At 44.1% G+C, this 21,062-nt stretch overlaps 2 protein-coding genes across 3 annotated transcripts in view; both read right to left on the bottom strand.

Moving 5' to 3' along the window:
• The window catches only part of prkcz (protein kinase C, zeta), a 101,979-nt gene extending 92,642 nt beyond the window's left edge, over window positions 1-9,337 (bottom strand). Inside the window, exons 1-2 of one of the 2 annotated variants that reach the window (XM_085444724.1) lie at window positions 8,616-9,337; window positions 1,521-1,642 (exon numbers count right to left, since the gene is read on the bottom strand). In XM_085444724.1, coding sequence (XP_085300850.1) covers window positions 1,521-1,642; window positions 8,616-8,692 — 199 coding nt within the window. In that variant the 5' untranslated portion in view covers window positions 8,693-9,337. The remainder of the gene's footprint in view (window positions 1-1,520; window positions 1,643-8,615) is intronic. The other variant, XM_085444721.1, reaches the window with a different exon arrangement.
• Window positions 9,338-14,527: 5,190 nt separating this feature from the next.
• Window positions 14,528-17,755, bottom strand: LOC146684895 (L-rhamnose-binding lectin SML-like). Its single transcript, XM_085444478.1, has 9 exons — window positions 17,665-17,755; window positions 17,489-17,521; window positions 17,353-17,403; window positions 16,506-16,641; window positions 15,690-15,796; window positions 15,573-15,617; window positions 15,338-15,470; window positions 14,809-14,912; window positions 14,528-14,606 (listed from the first exon to the last, which is right to left on the bottom strand). Exons 1-9 carry the CDS (start codon window positions 17,738-17,740, stop codon window positions 14,590-14,592), a joined length of 702 nt encoding a protein of 233 aa, XP_085300604.1. The 5' UTR covers window positions 17,741-17,755; the 3' UTR covers window positions 14,528-14,589.
• Between the last annotated feature and the right edge of the window lie 3,307 nt (window positions 17,756-21,062).

Genomic DNA, 21,062 nt, shown 5'->3' with positions numbered 1-21,062 from the left:
ATGTGTCTGTGAGCGCTAGGAGGGAGAAAAAGGGGAGTGGAAAGGTACGAGCAGTCATCGAGGAAAAACGGGAGCTGGAAGCATGTAAATATAATAATAACCACTTCAGCCAAGAAGAGTGCCTGACGAGCCCAGTTGTAAGTAAGCTATTAAGACTCGACTGTACACTGTGTTCGTGTTTTCCTCCGAAAACAACAAGTTCCGTTGGAGCAGCCTTTCAACGCCTCTCTCTGTCTGTCGCAAGAAAAGTTGACCCACACAACAAAGTAGAGCTATTTTTCGGCTACCAGCCGACAGGGACCCCGCCGTATTATGCTGGGCTTACACTGTGCGATTTTTTCAGTCGCGCGATTCAGCTCCTGCTCAAACTGTACGATTGACTCGCAGGGGTTAGAAGTTCATAGGTCACGATGCAGGGTCTCACACTATACGGCCCGATGCTCTGATGCGACCTGAGTGCTCACACTGTGCGTCCATAAAAATGAAGGTTATAACAGAAATTCTGTCGCTCGCTCTCCCTCTTTCACTCACACAGACACACCACCACCATCAACTTTGCTAAATTGCTAATGAAAAACATTGGTCAGGCAGCTGTGATTGAGCAGCAGTGTCGATCCAACTATTTTCACGGTTGTTGTGGTCGTGATAATTTTGTGAGGCCACATCGAAAGGGCTCGGATGGTTCTACAGGTTGTGCCTCCATCGCTTGTGTCCAGATCACACGCTGCACTGCCGTGCTACGCCGTCTTTTTCGCTGACATTTGTGTTTGCGCGTGCGCAGTGTGGCAAACTGCGGTGACACCCTCACGACCAAGCGATTGATGATCGGGAGCTGGTCGTGAGGTGTCAATCGCTTCTCGTTACCCCACGTATACTACACGATGCACGACGCACGATGAAGGCCAAAATCGGGCCGATCGCCAAAACGATCGCACGACTCAAAAATCGGCTCAAAATGGGCCAAAAATCGCACAGTGTGAGCCCAGCATTAGTCAGAGGTCCCTTTACTACAGTTCGGAGTCGCGGACCTTCAGTAATAGTAATAAATCACACAGCAATAGTACATTCACGTTGTTGTAAAAAGCATGATAATATTGTAGCGGGTCAGGGCTGTTGGGGTTCTGCTTGTACAGTTATGTTTTGTGTATGTTGCCATGGTGACGGGTGACGCCCTCTCGCTGCGACGGTGTGTCCTTCCGGGGTCAGAGGGCGCCCTATGTGTGTTGTGGTTGCCGCGCTGAGCAGTTAGCTAGTGGCAGTGTGTTCTTCTGCAAATGTAATAAACGGCTGTGCTCCCTGGCTAGCTCACGGGAAGCAAGACCAAACGATACCTCCGTCTCCTCCTTGTCTGAACTCGCCACAATATATTAAGTAATCCAAAGTATTCAGAATACGTTACTGTCATTGAGTAACGTAACGGAATACGTTACAGAATACATTTTGGGGCATGTATTCTGTATTCTGTAATGGAATACATTTTAAAAGTAACCTTCCCAACACTGACTGTGAGGCACACCCACCTTCATCATCGATCCATTTGAGTGTGATGGGCTGCTGGCTGGCAACACTGCACATGGTTTTCACCTCCTCACACAGTTCCACAAAGGTTACTGTTGCAGCCAAGTCTGTGATTAAAATGTCCCTGAAAGCACACAAACACAAAGACGTCAGGACCCAGTCGCTCTGTCGCCTCTGCAGACATTCCTCTTTGGCCCAATCAGCTGTTATCCTTTAAAGCAGGGGCTGGAGCTGTCGTCTCATTGGAGGGCCGCTTTAGTGTTCAAGTAGTACAAAAGAAAGAAACAATTAAACACCCACAAATATTAGTGAAAATGTAGTGTTTTATACAGTATTTAAATTTAAACTTAAATGTTTTAGGGTATTTACACTGGGACAAGTCTGACAGAGAGAAAGATGTTGGCTGGCCTCTGCAGCGGAGTTAATGATCCACTGTGGGCCCAGGACTGTGGGCTCAGGTCTGTCTTAACGGTGCACCAACTGACACAATCACACTAAGTGTTACAGGTGTGAACTGAACCACCCACTCAATCCACTCACAGCCGAGAAAGATAAGCACCAAGTTTCTCTTTCTTAACTGTTTTCAGACTGTACTGAACAATATCTGTTACCTTTAGGCATTAAATAAAGTGCTGCCTTGATCTGGACCACCTCCTTATTCCAGGCAGTTTTTACTTGAGCCCAAACACTTTGTGTCTGGTTGATGATTTCTTGCTGTAACACTGCTTCTTGGCAGAAATCGTACACCAGTGGAGTGGAGCTCCCTGTTAAATGGATCTGCTTGTAGGGAAATGTTGAGCAGCAGAGTGGAGCAGGTGGATTGTGCCCACAGAAAACTTGCCAAATGTTCTCTGCCAATGCCAAGATTAACAAAAAGGAAATATTCAACCCAACAGGTCCTTTCTTTCTGTGCTAAGGTTGTATAAATCCACAGAACGATGGATGACATGTACGAGCCAATAAGCATGGCTGAATCTGTCGGCCTGAAAAAGAAAGCACTGATTTCATATCAGCACTGACCTCACAGCCCTTATCAGCTGTCAGCATTAAATAAGGGTGCGTATATTGAGTGTCAACATCGGCCTCAGTGCTGTGCTGCTGATTGGAGCAAAGTCTGCAGCCTGCACATGCCACACTGTTAGAATAAACCTTGAGTTAGTCAGCTGTGTGTTAGAGCTGCGTGAGCAGGTGCTGCACTGACAGCTCCCAGGCAGTGTGTCGGGCAGGTTTCTGGGTGTGTGTGCACAACAGTTTGTGGTCAGTGATTGTTGGACTCTGACGAGGTGGGGCACAGACAGCTTGCTTCCCAGCAGGCATTGCTCCACGCAGCCGGCCGACACACAGGTCAGCGTGGAATTACATCACACATACACACCGCGCTTTGTTTATCATGCTAGCTCATATTTACCCAGAAGCGCTTTGGCTTTAAACAGCTCTCATTAAAATGTGTTTAATGTCATTTAAACGGTGCCACAGTTTTGGGTGTGAATGCATTACTGTCATCCAACATCACACTGAACAGTTTACAGTGCATCTCTCTTTTTACCAGAAAATCTGAAATTATTACATATTTTAATTCAACTAATGTGGATTCAAAGCAGCCAGGAGTGAAATCCTGAGAGGCAGCACATCATCAGCAAGAGCTACAGACGGAGGCAGAGCAGTGGGAACTGTGAGGCAGAACATTTAACTTTAAATACATTAAAAATCACTGACAGGTGGAGCCCACAGAGAGAGCACCTCAAACAAAGTGTTTCTCTTTTTGTTGTTCATGATCCAGGACCAGTGAGTGCTGTGTTACACATCTGTATTTACCCACATCTGTACAGCTTCCATCATGACCTGCTGCTGTAATCATTTCATTATGAAGTTACGATTACATTACTTCTGTTGTTGCAGGATGAGATTAAGGTTTCCCCATGGTACACATATACTCAACTGAAAGGAACGTTTACTCAAATATAACCTCTAGCACTGCCTTCCATTACACATGATATTGGTAGAGTTATTAATATTACTGTTATTGGGAGTAGTAGTAGTAAAATGTGTGGTAATTTGCTGTGTGAATTACATAATGTTTCATTGTTTTATTCACCTGCAGCAGGAGCAGCACTGAGCTTTCAGTGGGAGCTGTTTACACTGACTGTTGTGCTGTTTCCCACTCAGCAGCAGCTCCTGTCTCTACCACTACACTCTTCACTCTTTATGCATTAATGCAAACACTGCTATAACAATGTTATTAACTCATTAATAAGTAAGTAGCTAAGTAATTCCACTCGATAAGTAAAAGTTGTTTTTTATGATATAAAATGTCTCCAGAACAGGAGGAGATGTGAGCAGCATGAACTCTGGTCTGCAGTATTCCTGTGAAACCCTTCCTGCTCTGCTGTTGTAATAAACTCAAACAGCTGAAGCCAAATGTGCATTAAACTCTCTCAGTCTGTAACTAAAGGTTAGCTGAATGCTGACCCTTGCACTGTGTGAACATACTGAAGAATGCTCTCAGGGATTGGTCATGTATCAGAGCATAAACATGCAGCACCGTGATCTTTGACCCCACTGATGAGAACACTTCACACACCTCAGTGATTGTGTGCTGGGTCAATCACACGCTGCATTACTGACTTTAGTTTTCACAGAAACTTTCTCTACTTTGAACCTTTTTGGGGAAACTCCATAAAGACCAACACAAGTTGTTATACCACTCAAATAAATCCAGGTTTTAGTCAGATCCCTGCAGGGTCGGCACATCTGTCAGCAGCTGTAAGTCATCTCAGACATGATGCTGACAGCCTCCACTCATCCTACTTATTCATATTGTTTGCTATTGTTTACTATCACTGACTTACTTGAATGAATGTCATTCACATCATTTGCATAAAGTTATGCATGCTGCAGAGGGAATGTTATTAGCAAAAAGAATATATATTTAATTAGGACGATTCATTTCAAAGAGTCAGGTAAACATTGAATTGTTGCCTTACAGATAAAAGAAGTGGGAAACACTGGACTGGTTTGTCCCCTGATATCAATATTTACAGAACAGCTCCGGCTTAAGACACACTTCAGTGATTAAAACACACACACACTTAAAACGATTTGGGACAAATCAGATTAAGGTATCTTCCAGTTGGCCTGTCTCACACGTAGCGCACAACACGAAAGACTGCAAAGACTGTATGTGGATGCTACACACCTGACTCCCACTCGTGCTGGAAAAACCCACTCCACTCCCACGCCGCCCCAAACGTTGGCAGAATGAGTCTGGGTAAATGCATCTGTAGCAACAAACGTGCTCAGACGGGTTGCTGCAGAAGCAGCTCTTTGGTGCTGGTTATCACCAACACAGAGTGAAGCTGGGCCTGAACCGTCTGCTGTGCAGCAGGTAGATCAGGCAGGAAGCTGAACACAGAGAAAGGCTGACTGTCTGAACTCAACATGGAAAATCATTTCAGAGCGTTGTGATTAAAGATTATACTGGTAGGATTAACCTGAACCACACTGGTGACATCACCACTGGCTCCTTTACACACAGGCCTCCAAAAATATGTGGAAGGGTTTTAACACAGCGAGAGCTGAGCAGCGTTTCTGAGCCAGAGTTTGGAGACAACAACAACAACAGTGCTGACATTCAGAGGAAACATGTGATGGTTTAGTCACTCGGTCGGGATCTCCTCTTACAACAGAACAGAAGAATACTCACCACATCCATATTTAAGCACAATGCCCCTGTAAGGGGGATAACTAGATTAAAACATCAAATCATCTACTGCGGGGTCAGAGGTCAGAAGACAGTAGGCTCGACCGGGGAATCAGAAGAAAAGACGTGATGAGTTTTGAACAGAGACAGCGCCATCAGCAAACAGGTGTGACGACTGGTCGCTATGGTGACTCCTGCCCCACACGCGTGTCTGTGTCTCAGGTTCAGACTCAGAGAGCCTGGCACACAATAAATCTGTGAGCAGCAGAAACTTCTAGTCTACAAAACAGTCATCACTGATGTTTGTGGCGTTCATCACACAGACGCTGTGACGGTGCAGAGGCAGCCCGCCACGCTGGTTTCACAGGAGCACACTGTGGCAGAAGACACCAGGCTGCACCGTGTGCAGAACCACACCGGTGCATACGCTCGGCACACTGTGTTATTCCAGCACTCATTCACTCAGTGAAACAGCAGTATACAAGCAGATTAATGGGATAAATACTTGCTGTGTCTCATCTTCAAACACAAACTAAGGACAGTGTGATATAGTCATCATCATCCATTCTCTTCAGGATCGCGGGGGGTGGAGCCTATCCCAGTTGTCATGGGGAGAGAGGCGGGGTACACCCGGACAGGTTGCTAGTTTGTCACAGGGCTAAAACACAGACACACACAACCATTCACACCTGTGGGCAATTTAGTGTCACCGACTAACCCCACTGACTGCATGAGTTTGGACTGTGGGAGGAAGCCGGAGTAGAACCCACGCAAACACACGGAGAGCAAACTCCACAGAAAGACCCCGGCCTGATGTTGCTGTGAGGCAACAGTGCTAACCGCCGCGCTGCCCATATCTGCGTCTCATCTTGAACCACAAACTAAGGACACAGGCCAGTGCCATGTAGCTGTCATGCTAGCTTTAACCGTCGACCGTTACGATGCTGATTCTCATGTTTTAACTTTTAGATTGCACTTTTTTACTCTTGAGTGAAGATGTTGTTTCATTTTGATGTAAATATTTTTTTCCGTCACAAACTGAACATATGTTGTACACAGCTGTGTTTTAAATAAACAGCATTGGTATGTGCAATAAACTAAAACTAACCAATCAGAAAATCCAAGTGTTGTAGGAAATGAAACTAAACTCTGAGTGTGTCTTTGTTGTAAGGTGTGGGGCAGGATTCTGTACCTGGGAATGTAAAGTCGTACACTGAGCGTGTAACAGCCGGGAGTCAACCCGGCACAGTCAACAATCTGGGCCGCTTTGGAAAATATGAAGGAAGGCATACATTTTGGACTTTTAGCTGTACTTTCACAAGTCTTTATTGATACTCATGTTACACCAAAGTAATTAGGTAATAGGTACACAAAACAGAACCACACATAGCAGAGTATCGTCTGCTTCGTCCAAACATCTTTCAAAAAGTGTCAAACAGAACGAAGTCTGGACACTGGGCTGTCATGATGGACAGTTTTGTACTTTAGTTGTTCATATCTTAATGTTTGACCATCACATTATTATGAATGTGTAGCACAAACACTGCCTTTGCTAACGAACACATAAACAAGGATTGAAGAGAAAGACGTAATACATAGCAGACTGCTAAGTCTCTGGTATGAGACTGCTCCACCTAAACACAGTTTGGGTGGAGGCACAAGAAGCCGAAACAGCGCCCGAAGAATAATAAACCTAAATCTGTGAGTGGATTCTGTAATGCAAAGATGGCAGTGTGTTTGCTCCTCGCTCTCACGAGGTCACCAGCAGCACGTGTTGTTTTCCACATTTACACAAAAGTAGTTTGGAAAACTGATCACACTGTGAATGTTTCCCCAAGTGCAGTCGCAAAGACATCAAGCGCTACAATGACACTGAGCGCCCCAGCAAAGGAAGACCAGCAGTCACCTCTGCTGCTGAGCATATAGACATGACCAGCCTCAGAAATCACAGATTAACAGCAGCTCAGATTAGAGCCACACAGAGCTCCAGTAGCAGACTCATCTCTACATGTTCAGAGCAGACTGTGTGAATCAGGCCTTTATGGTCAAAGAGCTGCTGAGAAACCACGACTCAGGAAAAGCAACAAGGAGCAAAGATTTGTTTGGGCCAAGAAACACGAGGAGTGGACATTAGACCAGTGGACATCTGGGCTTTGGTCTGATGGGTCCACATCTGAGATCTTGGGTTCCAAAAGGTGAACGGAGGGTCTCTGCATGCACGGTTCCCACCGTGAAGCATGGAGCAGGTGTGATGGTGACACATCTATGTGCCAGCAACCATTATAGCGCATTATTACAGCTCCAGTACTACAGTCAGTATAAATGAGACCATATCACCCTAACTGTTCAACAGGTTGCCCATAGGAGCCAGGGTAAAGTGTAAAATCTTAGTCCTCACATTAAAGTGCATCCATAACCTTGGCCTCCTTATCTGTGTGATCTGCTTCATATCTCCACTGTTTCCTGCTCTGTCAGAGCTTTCACTCATCTTGTTCCTTCTGCTCGTCTGCCCACTGTGGGAGCAGAGCTTCAGTCGCTGGGCTCTGGACTCACTTCCTCCGCTCATTAGAAATATAGATTCCCTCATTTAAGTCACAGCTCCAAACCTACTTGTTTAAACTGGTTTACTTTAGTACAGATCTTACTCACTGTCAAATCTTTGTTTTTATTTGATGTTTTGTTTTTTGTTTTTAATCTAAGGCACCCTCAAATAAAATGTATTTTTATTTACTTATTTATTTGTGTCATTTTGGCAGCATTTGGGGCATTTTCAGGCCGTGTGCTCTAACAAACTCCTCCTGGAGATGTAATTGGTTCAACCTAAAGATCCTGCAAAGCTTTTGAGTTTTTGGTTTTGGAGCCCTCCGTGACGGGACGTCACACCTCCAGTCCAGTCTGTCCCACACACGTGTGTCAGTATTAGGTTACACTCAGGCTTCATCAGATATACGTGAGATTTTCACTGTGGACTCGATATCATATGTGACATACACATGGCGTGTAATCTGCGTGTTCTGTCATGGTGATAGTACACGGACTGTTTTTTCTGCTTCCACGATAATAAACTTGCCTCGTTCATACAAACACTGTTCCTGCGTGATGAGGTGATTCCACAGATGACTGCAGGAAACCTACCTCTAACCAGCAGCGGCCCACTTCCACTGCACCTCCACATGTGCCCATCATCAACACAAACGCTGACTTTATGTGAGGGTGAAAAATATTCTCGAAGCTTCCTCTGATGTCATTTTTCACGCACACAGTGGGTTAAACACAGGTGCCACAGGTACTAAAGCCTCTCTGACTCACGAGCTCCAAGAAGCCCAGGCTGCGTGCTGAATAGCTGTTAGTGTCCATTCCACAGGTGTTTCCTACTTACTCACGGAGAGTTACTTACCCGCAGTAGTGCGCTTTAATCTTCACAAACTCCGAGTTCAGGTCCATTATGGATCCGTTTGACGCTAGCATATGCATCGTACAGTTCAGCTCCCCCGTGTCTACGTGAACAGGCCCACGCTCGCTGTGTGATACGTGGATAGAAAGTGGTTTCCACTCGCAGATGACAGAGGACCCTGTACGCCCAGTGCGCTGAAAACTAACCCGAGCGGAGCCGCTTCAAACTTTCTGTCGTTAAGGTAACATCGGGGACTTTGGGGAAGTCTGTCACGTCCCGTGAATAACGGCGGTGTTTCCGGCCCCAGCTTTCAGAATAAAAGCTAATGCGCAAGGTTTAAAGAAGCGCTCTTATTCTGAAACGGAAAACTCTTCACCTGTCATCGGTCGAGCTCGGAGTGTGGTCACACTTGACGGGCTTTCTTCCGGTTCACTATGGTTACCGTAATCTAAATTCACCTGTTCACCTACCGGGGCTTCCCGCCTGTCCCGGCAAACACCGTGCTAATAATCTGAAAGGATACGGACAGTGTGCGGTCGGGTTCATGACTACTGTTCTCTTTTTATGCAGTTTTTCCTCATAGAAATGATCCTCAAATACTGTAACTAATACTCTAATATGTTCTTCTCATCTCCCAGCGTTACAGCCTGTTCCTACGACATATTTAAATAAACAATCACATTAAATGTACGCGTTCATTAACACTGTGGTCAGTATCACGCGATCCGTACGGTGGCCCTGTAGTGATCCGTGTACACACCAGGTAAGGGCAACCTCTGTACCGGCAAACAGAAAAAACCCGACATAACCAGTCGTGTTAATATGGTGTTTAGCGCCCCCTAGTGGTTAATGGCAAAAACGTTATATGCATGAAGTGTGGAAAGTGACGCTGTAATGCTGTAGTGCTGAGCCCAGAGGGGAAGCTGTTGTGTTTGTGCATCAAAAACCAGAACAGATCGTCCTTCTGCAGAGGCTGAAAGTACGGACACTGCCCCTGCTCACCGAGAGGAGCCCGCAGACCGCGTAACCGTCTGAAGGATACCGCCTTGACACCTCCCAGATAAGAAGGGCACACTGAGCCAAACCCAGGACACGCTGGGGAGATTGTTTCGTGGCTATTTTAGGGACACCTCGATGTCCCCCAGAAGAGCTGCAGCGGAGGAGAGAGACATCCGGGTACCCCGACGAGCAGCGGATGGAGGATTCACGAGTTATTAAGTAGTTCACTGTTTCACATTTAGCGCCATAATTATTTGGATAAAGTAACAACTTTGGTCGTTTTGCCAGCCTATACCATCAGAGTGATCAGAGACGTAAATATCAGGAAAAAATGGAAATGAAAATCCAAACCTGTGAGGACTGAGAAGCTGAGTTTGCAGCTCCAGACAGACTATGAAGATGTTCACCCTGAGTTAATTGCATGGGTCAGTAATTTACTAATAACAATAATAATTAGTGAGGTCTGACACCAGGATTCACTGCCTGAACGGCTAAGTAAAGAGCAGTTGGCCCTGGGCCCACATCCAGATCTATACTGCTTTTACAAAATCAAATTATTACCTGATAGAGTACAGTAATCAGATATTACCTGATAGAGACCAAACAGACATAACAAGATAAAGATAAAAAATATGAACAAAACTGATAAGATATAACAGTCAATATAAGCTTTGGTGAGTTCAATCTAAAGATGATGATATTATGTGATATTAGTAAGACACAGGATGATGGACTTTGTTGATTTTCAGTGAAAAAGATATTGAGGTTTGATTTTTAGTTGTATTCAAAATGCTGTTTAATAGCAATTACTGACTATGAAATTTCAAAATAAAATGCTATCAGAGAACATTCAGGCTGGGTTCAAAAAGTCCTCAAACAGGGATTCATTGGTTTGTTCGTACCCTCAAATATGACCCATATGAGTTTTTCCAAAATGAGCCCATACAGGTCACAGGACGCAGCTGCAGCATGGTGCCATGCAGATGTAGTACGTGGCACGATTTGCATTTTAAGCTTGTTTCCTGGCATCTAACGCAGCTCTGCACGAAGAGAAGGCAACCAGCTCTCACTAAATGGACGACAGGCCTTTTCTACTCTAATTAAACACTCCAGCACATTCTACACGTGATCTCACACAAACATAAGTATTGTCTTTATTGTGCAGGCACATCGACAAGCAGATATATGGTAGACGGCTTCGGAACAAACATTACAAATTAGAAATAAATAAACGTGACTAGTAGTAGAGTTTGAAAATGAAAACTTTAAAAATCCACCAATGAGCCTGACCAGTTTAAACTGAGTCATCCATTAATCAGCTGACTGTGGTTAAGTGGGCAGGTGGACGACTTCCCTGCCTCTCCACTTGTGCCCAGTGACACCTCCTTAAATGAACATGAATACAAGCATGTCAGTGTTGCTATAGTGAAGGAGGACACATATGATAGTTTTACACAGCAGCATCAATCTGTGCCTCCTACTCTTAATGTGTTAGCTACAGTGGGGCAAAAAAGTATTTAGTCAGCCACCGATTGTGCAAGTTCCCCCACTTAAAATGATGACAGAGGTCAGTAATTTGCACCAGAGGTACACTTCAACTGTGAGAGACAGAATGTGAAAAAAAAATCCATGAATCCACATGGTAGGATTTGTAAAGAATTTATTCGTAAATTAGGGTGGAAAATAAGTATTTGGTCACCTCAAACAAGGAAAATCTCTGGCTCTCACAGACCTGTAACGTCTCCTGTAAGAAGCTTCTCTGTCCCCCACTCGTTACCTGTATGAATGGCACCTGTTTGAACTCATCATCTGTATAAAAGACACCTGTCCACAGCCTCAAACAGTCAGACTCCAAACTCTGCCATGGCCAAGACCAAAGAGCTTTCGGAGGACACCAGGAAAAGTATTGTAGACCTGCACCAGACTGGGAAGAATGAATCTACAATAGGCAAGCAGCTTGGTGTGAAAAAATCAACTGTGGGAGCAATCATCAGAAAATGGAAGACATACAAGACCACTGATAATCTCCCACGATCTGGGGCTCCACGCAAGATCTCATCCCGTGGGGTCAAAATGATCATGAGAACGGTGAGCAAAGATCCCAGAACCACACGGGGGGACCTGGTGAATGACCTGCAGAGAGCTGGGACCAAAGTAACAAAGGTCACCATCAGTAACACACTACAACGGCAGGGAATCAAATCCCGCAGTGCCAGACGTGTTCCGCTGCTGAAGCCAGTGCATGTCCAGGCCCGTCTGAAGTTTGCCAGAGAGCACATGGATGATACAGCAGAGGATTGGGAGAATGTCATGTGGTCAGATGAAACCAAAGTAGAACTTTTTGGTATAAACTCAACTCGTCGTGTTTGGAGGAAGAAGAATACTGAGTTGCATCCCAAGAACACCATACCTACTGTGAAGCATGGGGGTGGAAACATCATGCTATGGGGCTGTTTTTCTGCCAAGGGGACAGGACGACTGATCCGTGTTAAGGACAGAATGAATGGGGCCATGTATCGTGAGATTTTGAGCCAAAACCTCCTTCAATCAGGGAGAACTTTGAAGATGAAACGAGGCTGGGTCTTCCAACATGACAATGATCCAAAACACACCGCCCGGGCAACAAAGGAGTGGCTCCGTAAGAAGCATTTGAAAGTCCTGGAGTGGCCTAGCCAGTCTCCAGACCTCAACCCCATAGAAAATCTGTGGCGGGAGTTGAAAGTCCGTGTTGCTCGGCGACAGCCCCAAAACATCACTGCTCTCGAGAAGATCTGCATGGAGGAATGGGCCAAAATACCAGCTACTGTGTGTGCAAACCTGGTAAAGACCTATAGTAAACGTTTGACCTCTGTTATTGCCAACAAAGGTTATGTTACAAAGTATTGAGTTGTATTTTTGTTATTGACCAAATACTTATTTTCCACCCTGATTTACGAATAAATTCTTTACAAATCCTACCATGTGGATTCATGGATTTTTTTTTCACATTCTGTCTCTCACAGTTGAAGTGTACCTCTGGTGCAAATTACTGACCTCTGTCATCATTTTAGGTGGGGGAACTTGCACAATCGGTGGCTGACTAAATACTTTTTTGCCCCACTGTAGATTAGCAGTTAGCACACACACTGTTAGCCTGCTGTTAGCTAGTTAGCATTTCTCCTCAGCTGATGATTCACTTTTCATCAGTGAGACGGCTGCTCTGTTATCAGATGGTGCTGAGACCTGGACCTGGTGTCTGCAGTATGGATCAATTATTTATGCTGTAAAACCTGGACGAATGACGACGACAAGAACTGATTATTAAACATCTGCAAACAGCATTCATGTTACATTTCATGAAGGGAAAAGAAAGGAAATAAAATGTTAGTATGTTGTTTAGACACTAGAAATAAACTAATAGATCACCCATCAAATCAGTTTCACTTTATCATTTTTCAGATTTTTTTACAAAGATTATAGATCAGCATGTTTTATTTGCGCTTTGTCCACTGATTATGTCACTGATAAACACAAGCAGAACAGACTGTTTTAGACTTTTCAAAGGTTAAAATATGGATTCAAATTTAAAAGGTGACTCTGTGATCCAGGTGTTTGTGAGTTTTGGTAGAATCTACATGGATCTGATTGTGTTTCCGTTCTGTTAATCTCATGTATTTCACTAATATTCCTAAACGTACCAGCCAACAGTGAGAGAAGGAAATCTTATTGTATGTTATATGTGTAGTGTTGTTGGTCCTGATGAGGAGCACCTCAGGGTGCCGACTCACACATTCTTTATTATTCAGTGAAAAGCCACTGACAAGGCTCCAGCTTTGTGTAACTCAGCTGTGAGTCTGTATTTCTGCATTCATCGTGACATAATGTTCATCACTTACTTATTTCAGCTAATTTTCTTTTCATGAATCTGATGGTTTCTAATGAAAGTGGATATGACAAAGACCAGGAGACAGAAGAAAAGGAAGCAAACGGGTGAAGGGCGGAGCCGCTGACCCCTCACAGAAACCTTGCTAGGATTTTGTTTTCTTTGCATACATTTATTTTGTTCATTTAATTTAAATTTTTAGCACTTTGTTGCTTGTGGGTTGTTTTTTACATACCTGTAAATAATGACCAAAGGCCAAGGCAATTATTATCAACTTCTAGTACTAGTGCTATTACTGGTAGTATTACCTTTAGACTTCTGTGTAACACTGCCATGGTAGTCAACCGTCCCCGTATTCCAGCTTGTCCAGCATGCTCGAGTCTGTCAGAGCTCCTGTTGGTCTGTCACGTCCGCTCCTGTTCAGGGTTCTAGCGATTGTCTTATTTGAGACTGAGGTCCTCGGGTCTCGTGGCACCTCTGGGGTCCTCAGACAGATCTCCCAGACTCGCTCTCTGTGCTTCTCTTTGACTTTCAGTCCAGCTGCTGACACACTGTGATAAGTTTGTATCAAACCTGCTTTGTGAGAATCGCCTCTTTTTCTCCCGTCTGTTTCTTTTGTAGTTTGAACTTGATTGAGTGCTCAGCAGCAGTTTGCTTGTGTCATAGCTCAAAAAAGGTCAACTTTTTTTATTCATTTTAGTTTTTTGCGTGTAAATAGAAATCATTTCTCCTGCTAAGGAAAAACTAGTATTTTTATAAATGTCATGTTGTTGCACTAAAGATTCACTTTCATTTCATGTCTTCACTTTGATCCTCTTGTCGCCTCTGACCTGAGCGATCAGTAAGAATAGAAATTGGAGATAAAGTATCTGAATTTCAGGAGCGGGACCACGCCTCCAAACACACCCCCTCTAGTTCTCATCTCTATACGTTCCCCCAGTTCTACAAGCTGTTTGTTCTCGTTCTTAAATGAGGACGTGGGCCCAGTGAGTGAAAGCTCTGTACAGATGTGAGGACACATGAAAACACTGACGAGTCACAAACACACAGAAACTTGTTGTTTTTCATGTATTTTATTTAGTGAAGGATACTGTTACTGCAGGATCTTTAATCCTCTCAAGCACCTACAGATTCTGCAACAGATCAAACACACACAGTCAGACGTGGTTGGCTGTTCACTGTAACAGTTCACATGAAGATGGAAGCTAAATAAAGCAGCCTGTTATTGTTGGCATCACAGGTGGATCACTGAGCACCTGTTTGGCTCTGCTGCTGGTTTTCCTTCCCCTTGTGTCATGAACCGTTCACATACTCTTCATCCTTTGAGCTACTTACTCAGACAGTTGTAGGTCAGCTCCAGGTATTTGTACATACGCGGACAGGTGTCGCCAAGCATTCCACTGCTTGCTCTCATAGAACAGGTGCGTTTCCCATTACACCTGTGGATGCAGAGCAGCACAGTGCAGATGAAACACTTAAAGGCAGGTAGTAAAGATCCCCAGCTGACAATGCAAATTAAAGACACATTTGTTTGTTGTTTTCTCATACTAGACGATGTGTATGAATGATGTGGATGTGCAAAAGAAGTACAACACTAATTATGTAAATCCAAATACTGGTGATTAATAACACTGATCAAACCCAGGCTATAACCCCTGGCTGTGTGGGGACAGCAAACGCTGTGAACACAAAGTGATGGTTGCACGTCCCAGCTCACCCAAATCATACTTTCAGCTCCGCTAGCTTCAGAAATATATGTCGTTAGCTACGAGAGGAAAGTGCCAAAGACCAAAGACTTCATAGTCATGTTTAAGATCTCGTTGGTCACTCACAGTAAAAAGTCACATTAATGTTAAAGCTGTACCTTTCAGCAACTTTGCTAGTGGGGTTTGAACACTTGATGTTTTCCATGCGTGAGGCCTCCCGTCTGAAGGAGCATATGTGTGGATCACGGCGCCCAAAATCAGCATGGTACACGTGGATGACGTGGCCCTGGTCTGTCAAAGAAAGCAGTGCGTGCTGTTGAAAACTGAAGAAGGGTGCTTGGAGAGGCAGTTATCAGGACACGTCAAAGTTTGTCGGGTCACACGTGATCTTACCGCACTGCAGTTCGACCATAGACTGCTCGCAGGTTATCAGGTGAACTGCCAAAGTAACATCAGTCAGATTAGGTGGAGCACTCAGAGCCTACTGTTTAAAGCAGGTGCGTGACTCACTTGCTGGTATACAGGTGTAGGTGGTCTGGATGTATTTAAAGGTGTCATTGCAGGGATCTCTTGCAAAGATGGCCGGGGTTACTTCACACACCTTCTTGCCGTCACAGCTGAACAGATAATAGAAAGTAGAGTCAGCAGTGAAGCACCATGGGAAATCCCACCAACGCTGAGAAGAACAGTCTTTCATTGGGTTCTACGTGATTATGGGGTCTTGTAAGGTAAAAGGAATTCCCCACAAATATCATCAAAGTGAAATCGTCTGTTTTGTCTGAGGCGAAAGGCTCGCAGTCCCAGCTTTGCACTGGATCTGATAACCTGGCATTTCTTACTCCACGATCATTATCCATGAAAGCAAGAAGGCACTCTGATTCTTTTATATTCACTTTTCAAAAAGCATCTCGTCTTCCAGACATGATCTCTCACATCACTGAAGTTTCACACTATACATGCAGCACATTTCATCCCCTGTTATTCTACAGGACCTGTCCCGACTTCTTTGATGTTGGGCTGAGAAACAAACTCAGAGCAGGTCCAGTCAATCAACAATCATTTATTAAGCACATGCATGTGGCGATGTACACAATACCACCTTCTGTGTCGATCTCAAGAGGAAGCACTTAGATACACAGTTTCATATGTCAGGGTTAACGCTCCTTCATGCGCAGGCAGATAACATAACATGCATCAGTTACAGTTAGAACAGACATAATTCCTTTTTTGGTAATCTTCTATAACACTTAGAAATATCTATATGTGGTAATCAGCAGCAGTGACATCCATTGATAACAAATACCGGTGTGTTATTGGGACGTATACCTTGTCCTGATGGTGTCTTCAGCACCCTCCAGAGAGCACGCAGTATTGATGGCCACCTCTTCAGCTTTCTCTCCACTGCACGTGTCCCGGTCTCTTCGTCCATACATGGACTCCTGGACACGAATCACTCCAGTTTCTGTTGGACATCACAGAGGCAGGTATTCAAACGCAACGACAGAGCTTACCAACCAGGGACGTCTGCAGCTGCCGTCAGCCTCACAAACTCACAAACACAAACTGCAGAGATGCTCACTCGCTGCTTTGTATGCTTCCCAAACACAAATGTCATTCCTGTCTTACATACTCTGTACTCATAGAACCAAATCAAGGATCCCTTAAAGAAACGGGCGTGTTTTCCAAATCTAACTTAGTGGTGATTATATTAAACTCATGTGTGCCACTTATTTAGTTTTGATGCAATGTTGTGTGGAGGTTCTTCCAGGCGGTAAATGACGGTGTATGTTTGCTGAAACACTTCACAGGGTTTAAAATCCACCCGTCCATTCTCTCCCGCCTATCCTCAGAGTGTGGGGGTAATGTACCACCGTGTGTGGCTCCTGGCTCTATACGACCACTGTGGCTTTCTGTATGGACACTTTTTCTAAGGCAGCTGAAGAGATGTGAATAAAAACTGGAGGATTAGGACACTATGGTGTAAAGCTTCTGCTGGATATCAGCATGTGGAGTTCTGTACTCATGGTTTAAAGTCGGTCCTGAGTGTTTCTGCTCTCGTACCTCACTGTGTGTCTATGATGTGATCTGTGTTCGACATTCGTCCCCAATAAATAAATAACAATAACACGTAGAAACACTGCAGCGCTGAGAAACATGAGTGGTTGGGTCTTACCACAGCTCAGCCGGTGGACGTGGTTCCCACACGTGATGACTCTCTGCGCACCTTTAAAGCACACATGGAGCAATTAGTCTAACTCACATATTAAAACTAAGCACACTGAGAAACAATCAGACTAGCAGACACTTACCTGTGCTAACAAGCAGACAGGCTGCTGCCAACACTGAAAAACAAAGGAGCAGCACTCTCAATTTATAATGTGGCCAAATATGAAAACACGTGATACTTTACCCTTAAATACATGAACTGAAGAAATCTTCTTCAGCTAGAAAACAATATGAATGAGAAAATGCTGACTGTACTCACAGAGCGTGCTGCTGAGGCGGAGCATGGTTTCAGGGGACCCAGTGAGACTGATGCTTGCAGCAGAAACACGCAGCATTTATGGCTTTGAGTCTGTTTGCAGTCTCATCTTATCGTGCTAAACAAACCTTACCCCCCAGACTTTTGTTCAGCTGGATACGTGCCCAAACATGTGGCCAGGTGCTCGCCCAGTTAAGGATTTGACATGATTATACACACATGCAAAGAACATACAGTCCTGCTTGGATCAAACGTGCTGCAATGAATTTTTGAAGTGATCGATAACAGTAGAGCTCTTTACTGAGTTCATGTTTGGACCTTTGCTTTGTTTTTTGGGGGGGGAGGGGGGGGGGTTATAGGGTTTCTGGAGGTGTGGTCCTGTCAAACAGCCTGTTTCAGTTTAAATGTTGTTTTCAATAAATTGCATGCTCAGCAAAATGTTTTGTCTCAGTAACATTTCTTCTTGTTGCATGTTGAAGCTCGACCTGGAACCTTGTTCAGATCCAACCATGCAAAACAGGATTTAGTCATTTTTCTTGTGGTAAATGGCCTGTATTTATATAGCGCTTTACTAGTCCCTAAGGACCCCTATGTGTTAGAGGGCCCAGGCCTGAAGGATAGACCGACAGGTCTGTGTAACAAAGACACTTGGCTCACTGTAACTTCAAAAAGTCATTTATTTCAGAACTGAAACTGTGTAATGAACTCACATGTTATCTTCTGATATATTAACCTGACATCAGTCTGCTCACGATGCCCTAATTCCCTTTTTGCTGATGGGCTCCATAAAATACTGTTTCCACTGAAGAAGCTGTGTTTTTATTTCATGGCCAACAGCTAAACTACTCTTTATGCTGTTTGATTGTCTGCACAAAGTAGAGAAATTGATATCTACCTCAGTTTTATTCTGTTGTATTTATTTATGCTTTTTTTATTTGATCTGTTTGTACATATTAACCTGCATCTGTGTGTGGACAGCAGAGAAAGACTTTCATTGCACAGAGAAATGCTTTTCTTTGTACACGTGACAATAAACGCTTGAATCTTTGAATCTTGAATCTTTGAGGACACATGGTTTCAGTGAATCAGGAAATACTGAACTAGCTGACACACAATTTACAAAGTGAAAAAAGACAAACCTGCAGATTTTCCAAATGTAAGTGTGCAGGTTTGTTTCTGTTATCTGTGTGCTTCTGTTTCTGTCACAGATAACGCCGTTCGGATTGCATACCAGAATAAACAGAGCAGAAGAAGAGCAAACAGACAAGACAAATAGGACACAAATAGCAGATAACTCAGCACAAACACAGGCACGCTGCCACCACACGCAAGCATCACTGACAGTAAATCTGATCCTTGCAACACACAGTCTGCACTATGTGCTGAATAACATGGAATTGTAACCCTGATACTGTGCAATGCGTGCATGCCAGCACTGCTTCAGGGCAGTTTGATGTGCAGAAAAATAAATCAGATATTTTAAAAATAGAGGTCGTTTCCTTTGATCTGACTTGAGACATTCAGCTCCATGCAAAAGTCTGGACAAATCAAACTCATGCAGCAGACACACAAAATGTCTTCTTCTTCTTATCTTCTAATGTTTACGCCAACAGAAATACAAAAAGTATTTCTTATTTCCAAAGGTCAACACAGCTGTAATATCTATGTTACAGCTCCAGGCTTGGAGGGTATGACGATGATACTGTCACAGCTACAGCTGCAAGCGACATCCCACAGGTCAGCCGGGCACTCCCAGGCCTGACTCTGACGTAACACAGTTAATATAAGTGTGTAATGCAAAGTGACCACATCATAAGAGTTCTGCTCTGTGTCATAGTTTTTACAGCACACGTTGTTCTGATCAGGATTATTTTCAAATCTGTCCTTACATATTTTACACTACACTGATTAAAGTATACACCTATTCGGGAAAGCTGTGATGGCACAGATGCATGCTGGGAAATATAGTACTGGTACCTTCTAAACTTGCTGCCTGGTCCTCAAACAATTAGATCCTCAAAGAATTTTGCCTGAGAATTTGACTAAATCCCTGCAGACCTGCTGACGTCAACCATGCGACAGTTTTGTCTTATAGAGTTAAACAGCACAGCAGCATTTTATTTCATGTTGAGCGAGCAAAGCGAAAAATGGTGCTCAAAAGAGGAGAGAGAGAAGAGAGCAGGATGAGTACAACGACCCGCAAGGCTCAAAAGATACAGTCTGAAACATTGTTACTACTGTTGTTATAATATGTGCTCTTACTGTAATATGAGTGTCTGTTCCACTGTAAAGTAACACAGACCGAGGATGAGGTGACGCACACAGTGGGTTTGTGGACACTTCTCCTTTGTTCCATGATTACAGACATCGTGGTGTGACCTTATATGACGTGTACGTGTCCCACAGCCTGGGATTGCTGTTGTCCTCCATGGTGCTGATTAATTTTATTTTGCACGTGTGATTTAGAGAGAGAGTGAGGTGCTGTGTGTGCTTCAGTACAACATGATGGTGAGGGTCTATCAGAGTTACGACTTCAGATTCATGTAGTGCCAACACTTTCATGTCAGAGTAACAAACGACAAGCTCTGTAGCTGCAATAAAACAAAGACTGGGAGGCTTTGTTTTGTATATTAAGCAAGAAAAATGAAGCATGTCTGTTTGGGTTGTGCTCGGCGTGTATGACACACTGTGTCTGTCTAATACTGATCGATTGGGAAAGGAGCGGAGTTCAGCAGGAAGTTCAGCTGTTACAGTTTTCAGGTTTTCACACTTTTTTCACTTTGTCTCTGTGGCTGACATGTGGACGATCAGAGCAGCAGCAGCACATACAGACGCTCTCTGTACGCAGACCAAAGCTGTGCACCTCTGTTGTAAACTTCTCACTCAGAATTCGTCAAACAGTCTTCTGCTGCACAGCCGAGGATTCTGACATTAGGTAAGAACACAGGCAGGATCTAAGCCCACAGAGCAGTCGTCCACAGTGTCCAGTCTGACACATGATGATCTGCAAACTGTCCATGAAGACGTCTCAAGAAGCTGGTCATGACACAATAATGGGAATCAATGATAGTTTAATAGTGTGTGCAGGAGCAGAAAAGTCCAATTTGGCTGTCCAATCAGAAACAAGAAAGGAAAGGAGGTTAGCGTGTCCTCGATCGTATTTAGAAACTCCCCCGCTCATCCTGGGAACACACTAAAGTTTACGGCCTTTAGGCCTGTGTTTGAATCGAGCCTGCAGCCGTGAGCAGCATGTCTTACTCCTCGTCTTTCTGTCCTGTCGCACTAAAGGCTGAAAAAAACAAACAGAAAACAGCGAAACATGAAGTTTACACATACCTCTGCACTGAAAACAAACCTGGCCTGTTGAAATCTCCCAATTCTTTGAATCTTTGGGCTGAAGG

The sequence above is a fragment of the Copadichromis virginalis genome, linkage group LG20 (genome assembly GCF_057382275.1).
Source record: "Copadichromis virginalis isolate Kocher_CV1m ecotype Utaka linkage group LG20, C_Virginalis_male_GT1.1, whole genome shotgun sequence".
NCBI lineage: Eukaryota > Metazoa > Chordata > Actinopteri > Cichliformes > Cichlidae > Copadichromis > Copadichromis virginalis.
Note: the sequence above shows the minus strand (reverse complement) of the source record. Positions and strands in the feature narration are given on the sequence as shown.